General features: G+C 43.4%; 1 protein-coding gene across 2 annotated transcripts in view; it reads right to left on the reverse strand.

Moving 5' to 3' along the window:
* SH3RF1 (SH3 domain containing ring finger 1) overlaps window positions 1-24,343 on the reverse strand; it is a 112,116-nt gene that overhangs the window by 44,008 nt on the left and 43,765 nt on the right. For both annotated transcript variants that reach the window (XM_053255380.1, XM_053255381.1), the window contains exons 3-4: window positions 12,764-13,039; window positions 1,696-1,791 (exon numbers count right to left, since the gene is read on the reverse strand). In XM_053255380.1, the coding sequence (XP_053111355.1) occupies window positions 1,696-1,791; window positions 12,764-13,039 (372 nt within the window). The remainder of the gene's footprint in view (window positions 1-1,695; window positions 1,792-12,763; window positions 13,040-24,343) is intronic.

Here is a 24,343-nt window from a genome sequence, read left to right on the forward strand (position 1 = left end):
TTAAATATTGAGCATGAGGAGAAAAATGTATATGGACAATTTATGAGATGAAAGAGAAAAATCTGGGGTATTAGTATCACATATTTAGTGTGTAGTTAGTATTTATGTCTGAAAGTCAATCTCAAAATATTGCTTTTATTTTAAAGCAAGTTTGAGATTAAACATCTTCAAGCAGTATCAACCAAATTTTGGAACTGAACTTGGTGACAAAAAGTTTAGTTTGGAGAGATTGAACAATCTGAACGAATTAGATTCCAAACTTAAAAGTCCCGTATAAAGAACATTTCCCACTACTATGATTTTCAGTACTAGTTAAGATTCTGGAACATAGTAGGTCAAAGTGGGCCTAATTAAAACCAATACATCAAACTCATAAGTCCTGGCAGGACATTTATTCATTCCCTTGAGGCAGAGTTGAGATTTTGAACACAACACCAAATGAACAAACACTGCAGTTGTCACATACAGCAGGAGAAGCAACCATGTCCAATTATAACTTGTCAGTAGTTTGATCACATGCCTATGTCTACTAAGAGACTGACAGCAATGATGCAAGTGTTTGAAACATAATACAATTTTTGACAGAAAAAAATCAGTACTTGAAGGGCTCCCAGGCAGTGGCCCCTCTAATTTTTATAGTTAGTGAGCGGAAAGTGTTTTGTCCTGGGCATAATACTCTCTGTCTCTCTCTCTCTGTCACACACACACACACACACACACACACACACACACACACACACACACGTTAATGACTATTGCGCAAATGTCTTTTAACCATTTTTTCCTGCCGCGGGGGGGGGGGGAGACACCACTGCATCCCATCCTCCTTCCCCCCACCTCCAGCTCCGGCCTCTCTGGGCTCTGTTGTGGGGTGTGTGTGTTGTTGCCTCCCACCTTCCTGTGCGGGGAGCCACCACTGCCTCCTATCCTCCTCCCCCTCAGGCCCCCAGCTCTGGTCTCTCTGGGCACTGTCTAGGCTGCGGGGAGCCGCCACCACCTCATCTTCCTCTGGCCACTCTATCTGCAGACCTCATGAGATCTGCAGCTGGGAGGAGGCGGCGGCCTGGGGGTGGGAGAAGGAGGAGGCAGCGCCCAGCTGGGGAGAAGGGGAAAGCATGGCAATGCTTCCAGGCTGGGGAGGGGGGAAACGGGGTGCCGGGAAGTTGGGCGGCAGTGGTGAGCGCAGCAGAGACTGCGCGCCCGCCAGAAACTGCTGTGTGGGGGCCTGGAAGTCTGTGTGTGCACGTGCAAGTGCGCACCTTAGAGGGAACAGTGTTCCTACGAGGTACCCTGAGCCCTCTTGCCTCTGCACACTGCAGCCACATTCTTTGGCTTGAAGCCAACATGTCCTTAGCAATATATCCACGGAAGCTAAGCATACCACTCCTCTCAGTCTGACTGGCAGGCTTCGGAATATTAGCACTTCCATTAAATTAACAGATTAATAATAAGTTTACTTGTTCCATTAATTTCAGTAGAAGTACGCAATTTGGTCTGGATGTAAGCCAGTTAGCCTGTCTCATAACTGTAATATTTAGGGGGGTGTCTATGTGCACATGTGCATGCGCGCACACACACAGTCTGAGGTATCTGAGCTGAAGGTCTGCGACAGAAGGCGTACACTTGTTTAAAAAGATTGGGAATCCTTGATCTATCACACTTACATAATCGGTTAGGCACCTGATATTTTCTCACCTCAACATATGAAATAGGGAATATTCCTATCTTGTCAGCCAACATTCCTTCAGCCCAGTTTTCGTCCACTCGACGAATCACAGTCAGAATGTCATCCTGCATTAAAAATAAGGGCAATTATGTTTCTCAGTTCTTTTAAATGAAAGTTTAATTCAAAGAACAAATATATTTCCTGACAAAGTGCTGTAGCATAACAAATACAGAGAAAATACATTTTATAACATCAATCTGAAATTGTTTGAATGAAAGTAATTTTCAACAGATTTCCACCATCACCACCCCAAACTATCATGAAGTCCTAACTAGTCAGTCATCCATCAGGCTGAATGCTTATTGAGTAACTATTCAATTACATAAGACTTTTTCACTCCCAAGTTTTAGCATTAGAATGCCTCTCAATTCATCTTATACTCCTGCTACTTCTCTGTGAACTTACACTTTATTTCTATGTTGGTTTTTGTGAACAATTATAAATCTTACAACCCAAGTTGTCCAATGTACACACATGGTATTAAGGTTGCTGTTTCTTCTTCCTTTTTTAAAACAAAAAACCCGTATTTTGCCAGTTGATACATTGCTTTTGCAATGTAATTCTAAGAGGGTGAAGGGTATGGCCCTTTTAATTCACAAATCTTCTAAATTGATTGTTGAACAGAAAATAATAGATAATGAAGGTAGCTTTCTTATACTTATTGTTAGTAGGGGTGATCAATGTTTGGCTTTAATGGATTTGTATGCTCCAGGAACACATTCCCTAGATTTAATACATAGCTGTTTTGAACATATACGTACTTTGACATTTGATCACTTGATTATTGGAGGGGATTTGAATCAAACTCTTGATCCCCTTCTTGACAGTAATATCTCCCCCCATCTAGATTACTCTAAAACCCGCACCACATAAGGCCTATACTTTAGATTTTAATTTAGTAGATATATGGAGTCCTCTTAATCCTTCAACCAGAATATATTTTTCTTTTTCCAGTTTATAAAATTTGTTTTAGTGTGGATTATTTTTTGATGTCTCGTTCTTCACTATCTTGAGTTCAGGCATGCAACATTGATGCCATAGCAATCTCAGTTCATGCCCCTGTTAAGTTGGTTGTTCGTCTGGAAGGTTGTTCCAGTAAATCATTTAGGTGACATATGGATACATCCTTGCTGAATAATCTGCAATTTACTATACAAACAGAACAGGAGGAATTTAACAGGGGCTCTATGACATCATTTGTAATATGATGCAACTAGCTGAACCGGCGCACAGCATCTGCACCGCTAGTCTATCCTCGCTGCTTCCCCCCTCCCTTCCGCCCCCATCTATTCCCAGTCATTTTTGCCCGCTGGCTGCCACAACAACCCCAGTTGCTGTGCCAGCCTCCGCCCAGCCATTTTCGGGAGTCCACCACCGCCGCCACCCGCCCAGCCGGGCTCCTCTCGGCGGCGCAGCTCAGTCGCCCGCAGCCTCTTCTCCTCTCGCCGCCCCTCAGTCGCTAACCACCCCCAGCCGCCAGAGCGGCACCCCCTCGGCCTCCTCCTCCTTGGGCTCATCCAACCCCCAACTGATGTTTCCCTCAGTCCTGAACTCTTGCAGCATGTCACACCTCATGAGAGTTCTGCCACCAAGTCCTGGGCACGCATTTCCCAAGAGAATTAAATATATAGATAGTTTGGGATACTTTTAAAGGATTTTTGCAGGGCTGGATCAAAGCTTATTCTTCATCAAATGGCTCAGATGGTATCTCTCAAGAAGCAAGTTAAGGCTTTATTAAACTTAGATGCATTATACCCTTCTCCTGAGTCATACAAAAACTCACTTATAGCTAAATGTGAACTTAAGTTATACTCCTTAGAAACTGAATTTTTGTTTAATTATACTAGGCAAAAATATTGGAAAAGGTGGTGGTGGGGAATTGAGTAAACTCTTAGTTTCTAGACTGATACATTAAACAGCGTAACATTATAACTTCTATCCATGATACTCAAGGCAATGTCCACACAGAATTTATAAATCATCAGTGTGAGTTTTATTCCAAGCTGCATAGCAGTGGTACATCTTATATTGATGCAGACATAGACTGTTTCCTGAAAAAGGTGCATCTTCCATACTTAACACAAGATCAGATCAATATTTTAGTTGCACCTCTTTCTCTATAGGAAATAATGACCACAATTAAATCTATGAAATTCGGAAGGTTCCCAGGGCCCGCTGGATTTTCTGTGGAGTTTTACAAGAGATATACATTTGGACCTCAATATTCACGGGGGTTCTGTTCCCGGCTATAGCAGTGGAGATTAAAACTACAAATATAGAGACGTGAAAGCAATGGGTTCATGGGGGTTAGGTTCCTAGTTGGCAGAAAATCGGCTGATTTTGGAGGGGAAATGCGCAGGGGAGCTCCAGTCCTTACCCTGCTTTGCTGCTCCACTGGAGTCATGCTGTGTCCCGGAATGCCCCCAAATCATCTGAAAATTCTCCTTTTAAAAACTTTAAAACAGAGCCATTTTGTGGCTCTGACGAACAAAATGGCGGCTGGAAATTATCTCTGTGGTCATTTCCGGCCACCCTCGACCCACGGGTACGTGAGGTCAACATGTTTTTCTCTTTCTTTTTTCATGCATATGCCAAGGCCAGGTGTTTTTTTATTGGACCACGGATACCGAATCAGTGGATAACAAGGTTCTCCTGTATTAGTTTCTGGGTCCAATTTTAATGCAGGCCTATAATGATGCTTTTCTTAGTAAGTACTTCCCTTTCAATTACACTTATATAACTGTTCTATCTCTTTCTTAAATGTTGACACTAAGATACTGACAGCCATGCTGGCATGTAGGGTGCAGAATATAATCAGTATCATCAATATCTTTAAGCTTCTGACAGAGCAAGGCTACAGGCTTAGGTGCATCCAATAGATGTTCCAGGTCTAATAACTGAAGTAGAGTTTCAGAAGCTGCAATCGCATCAAGACCAAAGAGCCATGATAGTAAATGCTTTAGCTGAATAAACTGTCAAGTAGCATTTAAAGATAAACCAAACTATTTAAAGATAAACCAAATTTAAAGATAAACCAAACTGTCAAGTAGCATTTAAAGATAAACCAAACCAAAGTATAAAAATATTTAAAAACAGCTTTCGAAGAGATCAATTGATCTAGTGTAATGACCTTGCAGGAGGCCCAGTTAGCCCAATTAAAAGGTTTACGAGCAATCTTCAAACAGGGATTCTCCCAAAACATAAGCTTCTTGTGCTGGAAAGGATCAAAACCATATCTAGAGCCCAAAGTTCTCTATATGCCCTGCAGTTTTAAAACACCAGTAATGACCTAGACCCACAAACAAATTATGAACTCAGCACATGCCAAGATTTCAGTGGGGTCAAATAATAACTTTCAAGCTAAGCCCAATGTGTGACCAAAACCTAGGACTTGTTGTTCCACTCTAAGACTGAAGATAGAACAAATACCCAATGATAAGCCTGAAAAAGAGGAAAGTTAAATCTGCATTCTTCAATAGGTAGTGGAAGTTTACAAAATAAAATCTGGGTGGTGGTCCTTGTCATAAGAAGTCATTGACTAATGTATGGTGTGCTTAAAATATGACAAAGGTACAAGAATGGGAAGACTTCTTACAATATATGAGCCTCGGCATTAGATTCTTCTTAAAATATATGAGCCTCAGCGTTAGATTAAACTTAACCACATTTATTTTGCCCCAGCTACGCAACGGAATCGTAGCCCACCAATCTATTTTTCATTTGAACCAAAAATTTGGAAAAATTGGAATTTACTAATTGGGAGCAGGGGTGCACCTAGGTAATTTTGGCACCCAGAACTGAAGGGCTTTGGAGGCCCCCTCTCCAACTGTGAGGTACCCCCTGCCACGAGGCCCCCCCTAACATTTTCTTAGTCCAAACCGGGGGGGCCACCTGCTACCGTTGTTCATGCCCGCCGCTGCCCCGGCTGCCACACCGCTCCTTGCCCTTTTTGCAGCCATGTGTGCGGCCATAGGTGGTGGTGATCTGAGCAGGCCTCCCCCCGCCCACCGCGGTGGCCATAGTGGAGCGGCTGCTGGGCCTGTCCATCTGGCCCAGCAGCCCATGAGAACTGGGCAGTTGGAATAGATTGTCGCAAGCCCGTGACATCTGATTCACCCCAATTTATGGAGTAACCCAATAAATCACCAAACATTTGAACTAAAGAAATAGGATTAGGAGGAATTGAGACCTCTGGTTTATTAATAAAACATGAAATGTCATTTGCATATAAAACCAACTTGTGCTCAATCCCACCTAGTGTAATGCCCCTTATATTATCAGAGTCACTAATAGCGCAAGCCAGAGTCATCACCATAGGCTATTGTGATGTGATCCTCTTCAATTAGCCTAGAATGGGGCACACGTCAGGGATGGCCTCTATCTCCTCTTTTTTCCAATAGCCCACTGGTGATGACTCATGAATAAGGAGCTATGTATAGCATAGTAACCCAAATCAAAAAACTTTGTGGGAATCCAAATTTAATAAAAACATATTTCAAGAACCCCAGATGGACCAGAACCGCTGTTCTTTGGCACAATGAGCTTGAATACCCTGTCATTAAATTAATGGTGGGTTGCCTTTAGTGAAACATGCCTCTTTGGATCTCAAAATGAGGCTAATACAGCAGAAACATTTATTCCATGTTTATTGGGTACCTCAGAGAATGTTTAACAATGGATGGCTACAGACTTCTAGATGTTGGAGGTGTAATCTGCATGAGGATACAATTACGCATATGATTTGGTCCTGTCTGGTTGTTGTGCAATTTTGGCTTGAAATCCATAAGGTTGTTAACATGATATTGAAGCAATCACTGCCTGTCAAGGATGTTCATGTTTTGTTGAGGTACATCCCCAGCATATGGAATCTAGCATTATATCAATAATAGTAGATTCTATGTGCTGGGGGGTGGGGTTGGGAGGAGTAAGTTTCCTCCAAAAGGATAACACAGTACTGGAAGGACAAATTTACTCCTGAACTGCAACACTGGATAACTGACATGTATTCCTTGTCAGTATCTGAACTGTCCCCCTACCCCCCGACAGAAAGGTAAAGAAGAGAATTTTTAAGCTATTTGGTTGAATGTTAATGAATTGTTTATGCTTTGAATACAAAAGATATACAGAGGAAGGTGTTTCGTTGCGTTTTTCCTTCCCTTTCTTTTTCCCTAGGTAGGTTGTACCTTACTATGTTAAAGTTATGTTTAAGGGTTTTTTGTTGTTGTTATACTCGCATATATTATTCCTATCCTTGATTATGTTATATGCATTCTTGTGATTTTATTGTAATAAAAAGGAAATTAAAAAACCAAAAACCATGGAACTCTTTTAGAGATAAAAAGCCAGGAAAGCTCAATATTGGGTATGCCCTTTAAGGTTCCATCTACCTCCTCAACATATATTCTAAAAAGCACAGGGTAAAACTGTTCTTGGACTGTACCACTGAAGTATGAAGAAACACTTCAGTTCAGTAGTATGTTAATACTTCCCCATGTAACTAGCTGCCTAAGGAAAGGATTCTAGCAAGCTAAACCCAATTACTGTGGAAAGCATAATAATGTATTCACATTTCTAGTTCACATGTGCTGCTCTAGTTTGCTATAAAGTAACTAGAGGTTGCTTACCTGTAACTTTGGTTCTTCTAGTGGTCATCTGTCCTTTTACACAAATGGGCTTTGCGCCTGCACAGAGACCTCATCGGAACCTAACAAGCTCAATTCTCTTGCTTTAGGCGGGAACCCCACCCCCAGGTGCTATGAGGCTGCGCCATGCCACATCCCCTCAGTCATGGAGTCCGCCTTTAGTAGATCCAGCAGGGAGAATGGGAGGGCATATAACAGGACAGATGACCACTAAAAGAACCAAAGTTAAAGGTAAGCAACCTGTAGTTCTTTGACCTTTTACGCCAATGGTTGCATAGCAAGGTAGCACCCAAAGTGGAGGGGAAAACCAAACAGAAACATGGATGCACTCAAAAGTAGTATTTATTTCAAAGAAACAAAGCACATCAACTTAAAACAGACTGCAGGACAGTCCTGCCAAAATTAGCATCATTACGTGCCCTGACATCAACAGCATAATGTTGAGTGTTGTGGGTGGGAGGCACTGTTTTACAGTTCCGCTCCTACCTCTTGGATAGATTCCAGATGGTGTCGATTGGAGACTGTTGCTCTTCAAAATCTGAGCTTAAGTATGGTGTCCCTCAAGGCTCTGTACTCTCTCCAATGCTTTTTAACATCTACATGAAACCGCTGGGAGAGATCATCAGGGGATTTGGAGCTGGGTGTTACCAGTATGCTGATGACACCCAGATCTACGTCTCCATGTCAGCTTCTTTAGGAGCTGACATATCCTCTCTAAATGCCTGCCTGGAAGCAGTAATGGGCTGGATGAGGGAGAATAAACTGAAGCTGATTCCAGATAATACGGACATACGTATTGTGCAGGGTCAGAACTCCAGAGATGATCTTGATCTACCTGTTCTAGATGAGATCACACTTCTCCAAAAGAAACAGGTTCGCAGTCTGGGAGTACTTCTAGATCCACATCTCTCCTTGATTCTTCAGGCCAGAGGTGCTTTCCATCAGTTTCAGCTGATACACCAGCTGCACCCGTTTCTCGAGATCAATGACCTCAAAACAATGGTACATTTGCTGGTAACCTCCAGACTTGACTTCTGTAATGCGCTCTACGTGGGGCTGCCTTTGTACGTAGTCTGGAAACCTCAGTTGGTTCAGAATGCAGCAGCCAGGCTGGTCTCTGGGTCATTTCGGAGAGACTACATTACTCCTCTGCTCATGGAGCTTCACTGGCTACCAATAGGTTTCCGGGCAAAATACAAAGTGCTAGTTATAACTTATAAAGCCCTAAGCGGCTTAGGCCCTGGGTAGTTAAGAGAGTGTCTTCTTCACTATGAGCCACACCAGTCATTGAGGTCATCTGAGGAGGTCCATCTCCAGTTACCGCCGACTCCTCTGGTAGCTGCACGGAGACAGGCCTTCTCGGTTGCTGCCCCAAGATTGTGGAATGCGCTCCCTGCTGAGATACGATCTTCCCCATCTCTGGCAATTTTCAAAAAACATCTGAAAACCCATCTTTTCACCCAAGCTTTCCCAGCTTTTAAAAACTGTTTTTAAATTTTTATGGCTGATTTTAAATTGTTGCATTGTTTTAACTTTTTATATGTGTTTTAATTGTTTTATGTTAACCGCCCAGAGATGAAAGTTTGGGCAGTAGAGAAGTTTAATAAATAAATAAATAAATAAATAAATAAATAAGCAAATAAATAATGACGAACAAAGGAATGGGGTGAAGCCCAAGCAGCTGCTTGACAGACAGTGTCTAATGGGACTGCACAATCAAAAGCAATGGAGGCCACCATGGACCTAGCTGAGTGTGCCTTAATAGTCGCACACAACTGTTTATTTGCCAAACTGTAGCAAAGTTCCATAGCCAAAACAATCCACCTAGATAGGGACTGTGAAGAAACTTGCAAACCCTTGCGAGGCCCATCATACAGAACAGACAGAAGGAGTTTTCCTCCAATCTGCCGACCTCTGAACATAGAAGGCTAAAGCTCTCCTAACATCCAAACGATGCAACCTGTGTTCCACATCAGACGATGGGACCTGAAAAAAATACAGGTAAGGTAATTGGCAGGGAACGGTGAAAAGTAGAAACAATTTTCGAAGAAACTGAACATCCGGTTGGAGCACGACCTTATCACTATGAAATTGAAGGTATGGCAAATCAACCGTCAGAGGTTGGAATTCACTCACCCTCCTTGCGGAGGTGATCGCCACTAAAAAGGCAACCTTCCATGTGAGAAGGCGAGGATCAACTGAAGCCAACAGCTCAATGGGTGGGCGTAAGAAGCCAGCCAACACCATGGACAAATCCCAATTAGGTGCCATGACAGAGTCATCTGGCAAAACATGCGATAGCCCTTTCAGAAATCTCTTCACCAATGGATCCTTGAACCAGGAAACCCCAGTGACAGGCGAATGCGCTACAATATGTACACAAGTACTCAAAGAGAGGAGAGTTTCAAACCAGACTCCTTCAAATGCAAAAGGTAAGTACAAACATTTTGAACAGACAAGTCAAGTACATTATAAGAACATAAGAACAGCTCTGCTGGATCAGGTCCAATGCCCATCTAGTCCAGCATCCTGTTTCACACCGTGGCCCACCTGATGCCACTGGAAGCGTACAGGCAGGAGTTGAGGGCATGCCCTCTCTCACTGTTACTCTACAAATGGTACTCAGAGGTATCCTGCCTTTGAGGCTGGAGGTGGCCTATAGCCCTCCGACTAGTAGCCGTTGATAGACCTCTCCTCCATGAAGTTAACAAAACCATTTTGAGTAGTAAAGGCAAGAAAACAAGTCCACTTATTACAATATGACTTTCTTGACGAAGGTTTCCGAGCCGCAATCAGAATAACTCTGAGTTTCATCCGGATAACAGCAAGATCTTTCAGGCAGTCATATGAAAAAAAAAACCCAGATCTCTGGATGGAGCACCTGACCTCTCTCTTGTGACAGAAGGTATGGCAGTGATGGCAGGCAAATGTAAGTCACCACCAACTGCAGCAGAGCCAGATACCAAGGCCTCCTTGGCCACCAAGGGGCTATCAGGATGGCCTGGGAGCATCCACCTTCAGCTTCCGAAGGACTCTTGGTATGAGCGGGACCGGCAGAAAGAAGTAAACATAATGGTCCCTCCAGGAAAGGACAAACGCATCCCCCAGAGAACACCTCCCTCTCCCTCCTCATGAACAATAGAGGGTGCACTGGGCATTGTCCTGTGATGCGAAAGGATCCAGAACAGGAACACCCCACTTTGCAAACAACTCTTGAAGCACTCCCTGATCTAACATCCGCTCGTGGGAGATCGTCCTTGACCTGCTCAAAGTGTCTGCTTGAACATTCAGGTCTCCTTGAATGAAGACTGCATGTGGCGTCACCGCATGTGCAATGCACCACCGCCATAGGTTGATGGAAAGAAACAGGAGGCTTCTTGAAGCTGTGCCCCCTTGTCGATTTATATAGGCCTTTGCTCTTGTATTGTCAGTCTGAATTGTCACCAGGCAGCCCACAATTACAGGTAGAAACCGTTTGAGGGCGTAGAAGATGGCCATCAGTTCCAAATAATTGATATGTTGACCTGCCTCTCTCACAGCCCAATGGCTGCTCAGGTAATAATGGGCCATATGAGCAGCCCTACCAAGCTCCGACGCATTAGTAGTAACGACCCACCTTGGAGGTGGCAAATGAAAAGGAGTGCTGAAGCCCAGATCACTGACCTCAACCCACCAGGTGAGTCTCACACACTGCTCGAGGAGGTGTGTGCTTTAGACGCTCTGAATCCCAAAGGGGGCTGAAAACGCTGAGAAACCACCTCTGAATGATATGCATCCTGAGACGCGCATGCAGGAGCACATATGTGGTTGCAGCCATATGGCCTAGCAGGCACTCCACAGAGTGCAGGGTCTGTGGCCCTCCAGCCATGAAAGCTGATGTCAGTCTTACAATTGTCCTTATACGGGCCTCCGGAAGAAAGACCTCCGGAAGAAAGTGGGTGTCGAAAATCAGTCCTATAAACTGTATCCTGCGGACTGGCTCTAACTGGGACTTTGATTTGCAAGCTCGGGTTCTCTAAAGTGTCTATGGCTGTGTTGAGAGACTCCAAAACAGCCCTTTTTGAACGGAGGGCCAAGTCGCACAGGGCAGTGCACAAGCGAGAAGCCCTATTCTTTCGAGCCCAATTTGCGAACCTTTGGCAATGGATGCAGGTCTTGACCATGTGGCATTTCCCCAGGCAGAGAAGACACTTGGTATGAGTATTGGGGGAAAGGATCTTCAATCCACAACAGACACACTTTTTAAGGTTTGTCATGCCCGGCATAGAAAGTTCCTGGCCACCCGGCCACAAAAGCTCCATCCCATCTGGGATCCAAGCCAAAACAAAGGGGGAGGAAACAGGGCGGGGGGGGGGATAAAAATGCTAAGAAAAAGACACTACTACATGAAGTAAAGAAAGACAACAAGGCATGAAGGAGGGAAACAAGCGGGGAGGGGGAGAGAACTAATAAAGCCACAGTCCTACTTGTTGAAGAGCCCAATATTCCACGTCTACTGAAGTGCTTAGGGGATGTGGAGTGGCGCAGCCGCATATAGTGGCTGGGGGCAGGGTTCCTGCCTAAAGCAAGAGAATTGAACTTATTAGGTTCCGACGAGGTCTCTACACAGACGCAAAACCCATTGGTGTAAAAGGCAGAGACCACGTCGAAGGACTTTTAGTTGTTATAACTCTTTTTGCTTCAGGCATCCTTTTAATATGTAAAAAAGGGAAGAGCGTGAAACTTGTAATTTTTGCATGTATTACGATAAAATGGAAAGACCCCTGCATATGATGCACGCAAACTGAAGATCACTGGCAGTCTTAAGATACAAAAGAACCAGTTTGAAGAGCAGTAACACTGAAAAGATATTTTCACAAAAGGCAATGTAACAATAGCTTTAAACTGTCTTAAGAGAGATAGTGTGGTGTAATGGGTAGAATCTCAGACTTATACTGGGAAAACCAGGTTCAAATCACTGTTCAATCACTACTGGATGATCTTGGGTAGTCACTTTCTTGTAGCATAAGCTACCTCACTGGGCTGCTGAAGATAAAATGGGGAAAGAAATCATGTAATACCATACTGTTCCCCTTAAAGGAAGCCCTCGGTTTAAAAAAAAATGTAAATCTTGTACAAGCGATAGCTAAAAATAAATGAAAAAGCTTTCTTTGGAGATTAACACCTTAATTTTCTCTCTTGCCCTGTCTCCCTCTCTTTTTAAACTTCTAATAGTAAAGGTCTAAGTGTAAATGACCGTAAATAGAAAGGGAAGAATTAAAGCAATAGCAAGCAAAAGCCCTGTGAACACATATACTTTTTTTCCTTTTTCAGTTACAAGTTTATGTGTGATAATTAACAAGTGTTTTAATTTTCTTAAGCTACAGAAATGCAAGAAAATATACTTATGTTTTACCTTTGAGAAGGGCAAACAATCCTTATCTGCTTCCTTGTCTTTAACTTCAAAGTCATAAAGTGCTTTGCACTGAGGTGGAGGTTGAGGTAAAGGTTTAATTATCTGGACAAAATTGGTAGGAAAAAATCCATGGACGCCATTAACTTCTCCATGATACCAATTTTCATCAACTTGGCGACGTAGAATGATGATGTCACCTTTGCTGAATTTAAGATCTCCAGGCTCTTTCCCCTCATAGTTATATAATGCTTTGGCACAGGGTAACTGAGGTACACCCTACAGAAAGGAAGAGATGGAATTTTTTAGTCACAAAATGTCAAAGAACTGTATATCCATGCAAGTAAAAACAAGTACAATTGGGCTAGTCCTGAGACTTGGGAGTCTGTCCAACCTCAGTAATGGATTTTCCAAGTGACTTTCATCCTTATCTCCCTTATAAGGAATTTTCAGATAACTGAAAATCATTATTTTGAGCTTTATGAAACAAGAAAGGGGAGGAATATATATTCTAGAAATGAAAATTAAGTAGGTAATCTTTTTTAACAACTTTAACAAGGGAGGACAACAGATCAGACTGCCCAAGGAAAACCAACACACGTTTCATCTTGCATAGTTAACATTCTATGTATGTTACAGTGTACTCTTAGTATTTAGAATTAATGGTACCTTGTGTAAGTTATGAAAGTATAATGCAGAGAGGGAGAGAGGGACATTCTTGTATTCACTGAAAAACCTGATGTATCATTAAAAAAAATTATCTCAGAGACAGACAGACAGACAGACAGACAGAGCGCCATTCCCAAAAGTCCATGACACACTGGAGTTAGTAGATTCTGTCCTAGTTCTCACTAAAGCGGAAAACCAGCTGCAACACTGGATGTGGAAGTGGAAGAATCATATGACCGAATACTCTATATCTTCTACTACTACGACGACTACTACTACTACAACCTCTGTACATATAAAATTAGATGTCAAGGAGAAGGCTTTTGGCTTAGTCCTCTGCCCAATTAGTTTCATGGGGATTATTTTGTGTGGAGAAGTATTAGGTTCTTCTAGCTGTAGTCTGAAATGTACAGCCCCAAAACAGGTCTAGTTCTTACTAAGGTAGTAAACGTAACAACCAACCCAAACAGGGATATTGAAATAAAGAAGATGGACTGTGCCAATAGAAGCAAGCTAGAAGAATCTCAATGAATGAGGTCACTGGAGTAGAGATGTGCACGGTCCGGACCAGTCCAGACCGGCACCGAAGGGGGGCCCTTTCTTTTAGGGCGGGAGGGCTTTCTTATCCCTCCCGCCTCTTCACCCCCTCCAGCGCCCGTATTTAACTGAATAACGGCGCGCTGGAAACCAGCCGCTCCCGCTGCCGCTCCCCCCCGAACAGATTCACATGCGCGCGCCGCAAAGGACGCCGATCGCCGGAGGCCCGGTCTACCCGCTGGGAAAAGGCCAGGTAGACCGGGCTTCCGGCGCATGCGCGCGCGCGCAAAGCGCCTTCAGTCTGCTGGAGGCCTTCCTAACGAGAGGAGCTCTGTTCGGTAGCTCCTCTCGTTTTCTCCTAAAGCATTGGGTAAGGACTCGGGCGGGTAGGCGGGCAGCTGGGAGGGAGGGAGGGAGGGAGGGCTGGCTGGCTGGCGGGCGGGCGGCGGCAGGGGTATGGGTACCTTTGCATGTAAATCTGCTCGGGGGGGCGGCGGGGGCGGCTGGTAAGAAAGCCCTCCCGCCCTTAAAGTTATACCCCCCCCACCCGGACCCGAAACAGCAAGGGCCGAACCGGTCCGGCAGTTCGGCCATTCCTTAGAATGGCCGCCAGACCGGTTCGGACTCACCCCTACACTGGAGGTAGGGAGCAGGTTTAGCCCACACCCTGCAAAGTCACCAAGTGTATTCCTTTACTTTCTCCCATATGAGTACATGGTTGCCCTTCATCCTAGTTGCAAGGAATAGTAAAACTGCTGGGGTGTGTGTGAAATGATCTCATTTGCTATGATAGAATGAGAATTCACACCTCAGAAGTTTGAGGTGTGAATTCTCATTCTATCATAGCAAATGAGATTTTTTTCAATTAGACAACTCTCATGACCGCACTTTCACTTTTTCACACTCTCAATTACTATGAATATGAGGAAGTAATCAATTTAGCACACTTCACCTTATGAAGACAAACCTCAGAATTCACCAAAATTCACCCCTCTGCCCAATCACTCTGAAATTGGGGACAGGTGGTAGCCTCCACCCATTAGGCACTATCTACCAGCCCACCCCACTCCTTTGGGGCAGATCCACTTTCTGCCCCAAATCTGCCCCAAAGACACCAAAACTTCAAATATTCCCAAAAAATCAGGCCTCTGCCCAATCCCCCTGAAATTGGGGTGGTAGCCTCCACCCATTAGGCACTACCACCCCACCCCACTATTCTGCCCCAGTCCCCACTTTCTGCCCCAATCTGCCCAAAGACATGAAAACTTCAGAAATTCACCAAAAACTAGCCCTTTGCCCAATCCCCCTGAAATTGGGGTGGTAGCCTGCACCCATTAGGCACTACCACCCCACCCCACTCTTTTTGCCCAGATCCCATGCTATGCCCCCGAACTGCCCCCAAGTCACGAAAACTTCAAAAAATCCCCCCAAATCAACCATGAACCGAATCACCCGAATTTTTTGTGCCTGAAATTCGGGTGATTCGGCTCGGGTCCGGAAAATATCGGGGGACATCGGGGGTGATTCGGTTCGGCCCCGAATCACCCGAAATTGCTCGTTTCAGGCACAGATCGTTCTGTGCCCGAAATTTTTTGCACATCCCTACTAAGATCCCATTTCAGTGAGTATATTACACTTATTATAACAGGTAGCTGTTTATCTGTTTTCCCCTTCTGAAAAAAGTATCAAAAGCTAGTATGTATCAAAAAATCTCAAGGATACATACAACCCACATTTTCAGTAACTAAAATAAACAGATTATATATAATTTTATATATTATTTCCCACCAAAAAAAGTTACAATGCACAAAAATAGTAAAACCACTCAGAAGCAAAATAAAAGAAGTACTTCTACAGTATTAGAAAGCTAAAGTCAGAACAATTGGTTTGGATTGTGCATTAATATTCTTGTTTGTGAGCAATATATTCAAAGGCCATGAGGATACGGTCTTCACACGGATCTTTTGTATGAGAGTAGAGAGCCAAAACAAATTCAGGATTTTTGGCCTTACAATAGGCTTCCTAAATTGTGGCCTTCACTCCAATACTCAGCTACAATTCAATATTTTACAGGCCCTTGGATAGTTGCTGAGTTCGGGGGCAGAGCCACCAATCGTTGAACAGGTTCAAATAACCTGGGCTGCCAATGAAAAGGGCTGCCAGAGCCCCCATTGTGTGTTATGTCACATGCAAAGGGGGCATGTCCAATCTCCAGAGGACCTGCCCCAGTCCTCCCAATCTCATTTCCAGCCAGCACTTGCTCCTGGATTGCTTTTATCTCCCTTCCTCTCCCTCGCTGGAAGGAGAGAATGAGAAATACAGCATCCAGCATCAAGCGCTGCTTGGAAATGAGATCAGGAGGGCTGGCATGAGCTTCACAGAGCCCAGGCCCTGCCCACTTTGTGTGTGATTCTCAGCAGGGTGGATTTGCTTTAAATCAAATCAATTTAAATCACTAGTCAGTAAGACTAGATTTAAATCATGGGTTGTTGTTTTTTACATAAAGACTCATTCTTGCTGGTATAATCTTAATATTTACAAACAGATGAAGGTTTCATTTTTGGTCCTCTTCTAGATAGAAAAATTGCCCAAAATAATCTTACAGAAACCTCTGGAAGAGCATGACACTGAGAATGGATTAATTGAATTCATTTACCAAAAAATTAAAACATTGCATATATACTAGGGATGTGCCTGAAAGTACTTCGGCGCCAGCAGAGGTGGTTTTTTAAGGGCGGGGGAAGATGCACTCACCCCTCCCACTGCATTTCCCCCACTGGCGCTCCCTTAATTTCAATCCCAATCCGACATGTGCATGCGCGATTGGTACTTCCGGCTGATGAAGGCAATGGGGTGGCAGGGAGGAACGCTGCCATCCCCGCCAGTGCCGAAATGGACCCTGGAGCCAAAACCTTTTGGAGGCCTTTATAATGGCCTCCGAAACGTTTTGGGCTCAAGCCTAATATATACAGCCTCATGCTACATAATTAAAAGCTAATCTTTATTTCATGATGAATAACCTTTAGAGTATAATGTATCTTAAATAGAAAGCTATCTTTAGATAGATTTTTCCCTCAAAAAGCATTTTATTTTTAAAATCCAATTTAAATTTTTAAAAATCCAATTTAAATTTTTTAAAAATCTGATTTTCATATATATATATATATATATATATATATATATATATATATATATATAATAATTGATTTTTATCCACCCTGATTCTCAGCGAGGGAGAGGAAGGGAAATCCAGCAGCAAGCACAGCTTGGAAATTAACTCCGGCGTGGAGGGCTGACTTGGGCTGCACGGAACCCAGGCTCCATCCCATTTGCATGTGACATCTCACGCAAAGAGATGGGGCCCCTGTGCATTACATGCACTAGCAATACACATTTTACTTTAGGTAAAGTTCTACTTTTGGCTTTTCAGAAAAGGTGACATAAGGATCCCCCTCCCCCCCAGTTTGCATTCTATCTCCATGAATGGAGTAATACTTCAGTAATACTACTGAAGTATTAAACTACATAGCATCTTAACACTTTAGAAAGATATTTAATTAGTAATTAATTACTAATTTAATTAGTAATTAGTACCTGGTTCTCCCCAAAAGTGGAGATACTACAGCTCACTCCCATCCTGCCAAACCACTCTCACCTTTGCCTAACCCAATATTCTTCCAATCTGCTCCACTCAAGCAGGCAGGACAAATGTATCAATTAAACAGAACCTTCATGTTCACAAGCAATATGCCTATGAATATCAGATACGAGGGCAAACAGAATAGGAAGGCAAATCATTTAATACACAGTCTGTGAGCTTGCAAAAGCATCTGGCTGACTGCTATGGAAAAATAATGCTGAACAAAATGCACTTTAGTGTGATCCAGTAAGGATTTATGTTATTATTCAACCATTCAACAAACCCTCCTTTAGCCCACATTTCCTTGAGTTTGATCTGCCTGTTCTGGTTGGGGTTACACTTCCCTGGAAGGAACAGATACGCAGTCGAGGGGTGTCCCAGGTAGGGATGTGCATGAACCGGTCCACAGGCCATTATAGAGGCCTGCGGTTCGCGTGTGGCCGGTCCAGCGGCTTGACACCGGGGGGGGGGTCGCTTTAAGGGTGGAGGGTTGTACTTACCCCTCCTACCACTTTTCCTCTTCTGGAGCTCCATTTGTAGAGTAAAAATTTCGGCCCCTGCCACCTTGTTGTCTGCCCAAATTATGGAAGTAACTACGGCGTGTGCACGCACCGCCGACATGCACCCACCCGCCGCACATGTCACAGTGACATGCACGGCACACGTGTCGGCACTGCACGCATGCGCAGCAGTTACTTCTGTAATTTGGGCAGACAACAAGGGGGCAGGGGCGGCAGGAAGGAACACTGCTGTCCCAAAATTTTTACTCACAAATGGAGAACCGGAGGGGGAAAAGCGGCGGGAGAGATAAGTACAACCCCCCACCCTTAAAGCGACCGCCACCACCACCACCCGGCGTCGAACTGCACCTCCGTGGTGAGTGCACACCACTGGTCCCAGGCTGAGGCAGTGGCCAGAGAGTGGCATTCAACTGATACACCAGCTGCATCCATTTCTTGAGATAAACGACCTCAGAACAGTGGTACATATGCTGGTAACCTCCAGACTGGATTACTGCAATGCACTCTATGTGGGGCTGCCTTTGTTTGTAGTCCGGAAACTACTGGTTGCCAATAAGTTTCCGGGCAAAATACAAGGTGTTGGTTATAATCTATAAAGCTCTAAATGGCTTGGGTACTGGGTACTTAAGAGAACGTCTTCTTCATCATGATCCCCACCGCAGATTGAGATCATCAGTAGAAGTCCGTCTGCAGTTGCTACCAGCTCGTCTGGTGGCTACTCGGGGACGGGCCTTCTCCACTGCTGCCCTGAAGCTCTGGAACGCACTCCCAACTGAAATAAGAGCCTCCCCATCTCTGACAATTTTAAAAAAATCTTTAAAGACCAGGGTGGATTTGATTTAAATCACTAGCAGGGTGGATAAAAATCAATGATTTTTTTAAAAAAATCAAAAAAATTGGATTTTTTTTATTTAAATTGGATTTTTTTTAAATTTAAATTGGATTTTTTTGATTTAAATCCAATTTTTTTGATTTTTTTTAAAAAATCATTGATTTTTATCCACCCTGCTAGTGATTTAAATCGTGATTTAAATCAGTTTGGTTTAAATCAAATCCACCCTGTTAAAGACACATCTGTTTACCCAGGCTTTTAATTAAATATCCTTTTAATAGTTTTAACATTGTTTTAAAACAATTTTTAAAATTTTTAAATTGTTGTAATGTTTTAACTTTTTGCTGTCATTTATTTTAACCAATGTTTTAATTTCTCTGTTGTCATTTTTTATTGTAAACCGTCTAGAGTATAAAGGTATGCTAAATAAATAAATAAATAAAATATTACACTTTTCAATGCCAACTGATCCCATGGTAGCTAATCCATACAACCTGATCTTATATGTTAATTTAACAAACACTTCTGTTCTTCCAGCTCTGAGAGAGGGGAGGGAGAACAAAAGGTGCACATGGAAACAAAAAGGACCTGGACAAGTGCCATCCAATCAGCAACCTCCTACTAGGATGAGCCAGACTGCTGCTCCTCCACTACCCTACCTTTCCTCCACCATGAAAAGCAGTGTAGGCACTGATGCAGTATTTCAGCATAAATTCATGGGGACAGAGAGGAAACAAACCAGGGTGGATTTGATTTAAATCAAACTGATTTAAATCACGATTCAAGTCACGATTTAAATCACTAGCAGGGTGGATAAAAATAAAAAAAATCTGATTTAAATCAAAAAAATCTGATTTAAATCAAAAAAAATCCGATTTAAATTTTAAAAAATCCAATTTTTTTATTTAAATCAGATTTTTTAAAATTTAAATCGGATTTTTTTTTAATCCACCCTGCTAGTGATTTAAATCGTGATTTAAATCAGTTTGATTTAAATCAAATCCACCCTGGAACAAACACTGTGAAGTCCTTTGGTATACCTGCACCACCGCAGGGTGTAGGGGTATGTGTGCATGTGCGTGCGTGCATGGAATAGCTTCACACACACCCCAAGCACTAAATAAATTATTTAAATGTCATGCACAACAGAAATACAGTAATTATGTCCCATGTATGCGCCCATTTTTCTTTTTCTTTTGCTGCTCCTCATGCAATTTCCATGCAGCATTTGGAAATTGGTTCTGAAGATGACGGCTTAGCATCCTGCACTGTTGGAACGGCCAGTGTTACTAATATGTGTGTGTGCCATAGAAACATACAACCTTACAATTCGACACAAACCCAGTTTGTTATGTTAAAATGTTTAGGCTTTGGGATGGATTAGATTCATTAGCTACTGATTATTTATATGCAGTTGAAGAAAATCCAAAAGCATACTGTAGACAGCAAGCTCTCTATTCATTTTTTGCTTTTATAAGCCGCTTTTCAACAAAAAAAAAGTTCTCAACACTGTTTATATAGAAAAAGAATAATCAGGAACAGGCGTGTAGCTAGCCCGCCGGCGGCCCATGTGCGGCCGCGGCAGGTGCCCCGATAGCCCCACCCCTGCGTCTGACATCAGATGCAGGGGATAGCCACGCCCCCCACGTCTGACATCAGACACGGGGAGGCGTGGTCTGGCTCCCGAATGGAGCCTTGAGGCTCCGTTCGGGAGAAGCAGCTTAACTGCTGAAGGGGCCATGCGGCCCCTTCGGCTGTTAGACAAAGGCTGGTGCTGCGTTGCGAGCGCAGCACCAGTCTCAGCTCCTGAAGGGGCTGCGCGGCCCCTTCAGGAGCTAGTTAGGCTGGTGCTGCGCTCGCAGCACCAGCCAGGAGCAACTAAGAGCCGCTCCTGGCTGGCGCTGCAAACGCAGTGCCAGCCTTTGTTTAGCTCCCAAAGGGGCTGTGTGGCCCCCGCTCGGGAGCTAAACTACCGCCCCCGTATCTGACGTCAGACGCGGGGTGTGTGTCAGGGCCGCGAATGGCGGCTCCTGATTGGGCACAGCTCGGGTTCTTTGAACCCGTTCGCCCAATTATAGCTACACCCCTGATCAGGAAATTATTTGCTCTTCTGAAAGGGCTCGCAGTCTTTTAAAAAGTTAGACACTAGCAACAGCTCCTGAGGAACACAGTGCTGGAGCTGATAGGAACAGTTCTCTCTCAGCTATGTATTCTACCAAAGAAAACTACAGGGCGCTGTGGGTGCCAGGAGACGAAATCGACTTGATGGCACACTTTACCTTTAAATATAAAGAAAGGTGCCTCTTTGCTTTTGCTTTTCTTTTTAATTTACTTTTCCTTTTAATTTCCATTTCCCAAACAGCTCTCCCTGAAATAATTTTTAACACTTTTAAATGAAATTATTTTTTAAAGATCCAACTGGTTTGAGAAACTATTTTGTACTAAATTATGCATTTCCCATCTATTCATAGTTAGATCACATCACAAAAGGCTGAATAATCTTTGCAGAAATAGAAATTATAACACTTCTTCTTTATACAGTCTAGTCAGAAGTGATCTCATAAGTATATTCACCAAAATTCAAGCACAACATGCTTTAACCAATGTAGTCAGTGAGTGAAGGCACAGGGAGTTTTGTCACATACCTGTCACAAAACTGAAATACTATGCATCCTCAGAGTTTAGCCCTTGTGCTCCAATTACATAGATAATATATTTCAGTCTATTCAACCATCTTAAGCTGGACTTAATTATTAACATTCTTAAATTTCTATTAATGAAAATCAGTCATGTCTGCATGCTAATTCTGGTAATCAGACAGTCATGTTTACCTCAATCTCAAACTACTTGCGGGGGTGGGGGGGAAGGTACCCATAAAGATAAAATTAAAGTGTTTTCTTTTTATATACAGGCATCTTGCTGTGTGGTTAAACCTAATCTTTACTGCAAATACTGCACAGAAAAAGGCCAAAAGCTCCATAACTCTGTAATGGCCTAATAAGTTACTAGTTGCCCTCTATGTGTTTGCAAGTGTCATTGGTAGAAGTCAGATAAAATGTGGCATCCAGATGTTGAAACAGACATTATCTTTGTCATTTTACTAGCTTAGGAAGAAGAAGAAAAGGGCTGAATACACAATGAAAGACATACATATTGATGGCAGATATTGACAAAGGGATGAGAATGTTTTCCGTTCTATTTTATGTATAAGTTGCCTATTAAAATATTTAAAGTAACTTATAAAGCTGCTAAAACCAAACAGCTTAATAAAAGCTTAGTGTTAACTGCTTAAGGAAAGGCTTTAAAATATTAACCTGCTGGTAGCAATTGTCCAGAGTGGGAGCAAAGTGGGTCACTTTAGGGAAGGTGTTCCACAAGGTAGGTGCTACTAATGAAAAAGCCTTGCTCCATGTTCCCAAATATTTAACTTCAGGCAGAGAGGGAACACTTAGCACAGAAATACTGGAATAACCCACACAAAAAGAATGTGTTACCTCAAACACAGAGAGCCAAAAAAAGGAAGGGCTCCACAAGTTTCAGCTGGCTTTGGCAGCCAGTCACAGTTTCTGTTCAGTGCTGATCTGGACTGTGACATATCACTGAGCTAAGGAGGCCTCACCCTCCTCCCCAAACCCTCTCAGCTGGTACTGGGGCCTCATCCCTTGCTGAGTAATTCAGGGTGTCATGGAGCTTCAGGAAGATTCCTCTGCCCTTCTCTTTTGAGTGTGGAGAAAGGTGGGGAATCTCTCAGACCTTTTGCTAAATATGAAAGACATCCAAATGTCTTGCTGCTTTCCAAGCCTTTCCAAAGTAGCAGGAGAGCTGGAAGACATCAGGGACCAGAATCTTGTGAATAACCCCCCAGGATAACTTCCATAGAACAGAGCATCGAGTTACCATCTGGAAATGCCCATCTTGGCAACACCCAGTTCTAAAATTCACAAGCAGTGTTCCCTCTTAAGGCATGCGTACATGCACACTAGGTGTGGTGGTTTTTTTGGTGGTTTTTTTTAATGTCCGATCAGTTAATTTTCGATCCCACTCAAGTTGAATCAGGAAAGCCCCAAACTGAATGCATGTGTGAACACACTGCCTTGATACTGCCGGCTAGAAAAAACTCATTCCGCACATAGATGGAAAAAAATTAGAGAGAACACTGCTCACAGGGCTAGAATGGTTGCAAAACATTATTCTTCAGATTCTAGACACAGCATCAAGATGGATGCTGAGGCTAGGTTTTATGAATGAAGCATTTGCCCAATTAATCAGGGAAAGAAACAAAGATATGCAGAGCTCCAACAGCTTCCTTCCCTTCATTTGATATTAGATGCAATTGCTTAATTGCCCCACACCCCACTCTGCAAAAATGAAAGCATCTTCAGATGATAAGTTACCTTAATTTTAAAATCAACACAATATATGAATGTAGATAACCTATTAAAGTGTCCTGCTACATGTTTGAAGATTTTCTCCTTTGGAAATAAAAGAAAATCTGACTACTCACATGACAATTCTACAAGCCATTTTCCATTTAATTTATACATGTATGATCACAGTCCTAATATAAATGCACAGATTTCCACAATTCCACTTGCCAGAGAAAAGTGCCCCTGGCTTTCTGGCAAGGACTACTCCCAATAGCCTCTGAAAAACTTGTATTGCATTGCAATGTAACTGCATCACATTGCAGTTTGGAAAAGATAAGAAGCAGCAGGACACACTTTCTCTCCATCCCCATTCACTTCTCTAACTTATCTCTAGCAAGTGCGGAGTGGAGTTGGAAGAGAGATGGAGTTTTCCCTGAGTGAGGTTTAGAGAAGAATAAGTAGTGAGAAATATTCCTGCTCTTTTCTCTTTCTTCCCCAAACCTCACTGCAAGTCAGAGAAGACTCTGAAACTCTTCACACAATCCATGTAAAGGGCTTCAGGTGGGTCTGCGGGGAAGGAGGGTTTAGCTTACGTTCTTTGCAATCGGCGACAGTTCCCTGGGTGGGCAGATCGCCTGCCCAGATGAGTGGCAGCTCTCCTACGGGCTGCCTGCACCTCACCACACTGCGCTCAGCAGTTCCGGGGTTCAGGCGCAGGGAAGCGCAGCTACGTGGCACCCCGCCCCACACAGCCCCAATAAAACATCACACGAGCGCACGGTGAGTTACTGGGAGCCCTTCTCCCGCCAAGTGTATCTGCCGTGGCTGCTAGCAGCCGCAGCGGACACACAATCATGTAGACCAGTTTTTGGGTGCACTTGCACCCAAAATCCAGGCTATGCGATTGTGTATCTGCTGCAGCTGCTTGCAGCCACGGTGGATACACTTGGGGGGCCCCCAGTAATGCACTGCGCACTCGCATGATTTATTATTGGCGCTCGCACCCAAAACCTTGAT

The sequence above is a fragment of the Hemicordylus capensis genome, chromosome 5 (assembly GCF_027244095.1).
Source record: "Hemicordylus capensis ecotype Gifberg chromosome 5, rHemCap1.1.pri, whole genome shotgun sequence".
Classification (NCBI taxonomy): domain Eukaryota; kingdom Metazoa; phylum Chordata; class Lepidosauria; order Squamata; family Cordylidae; genus Hemicordylus; species Hemicordylus capensis.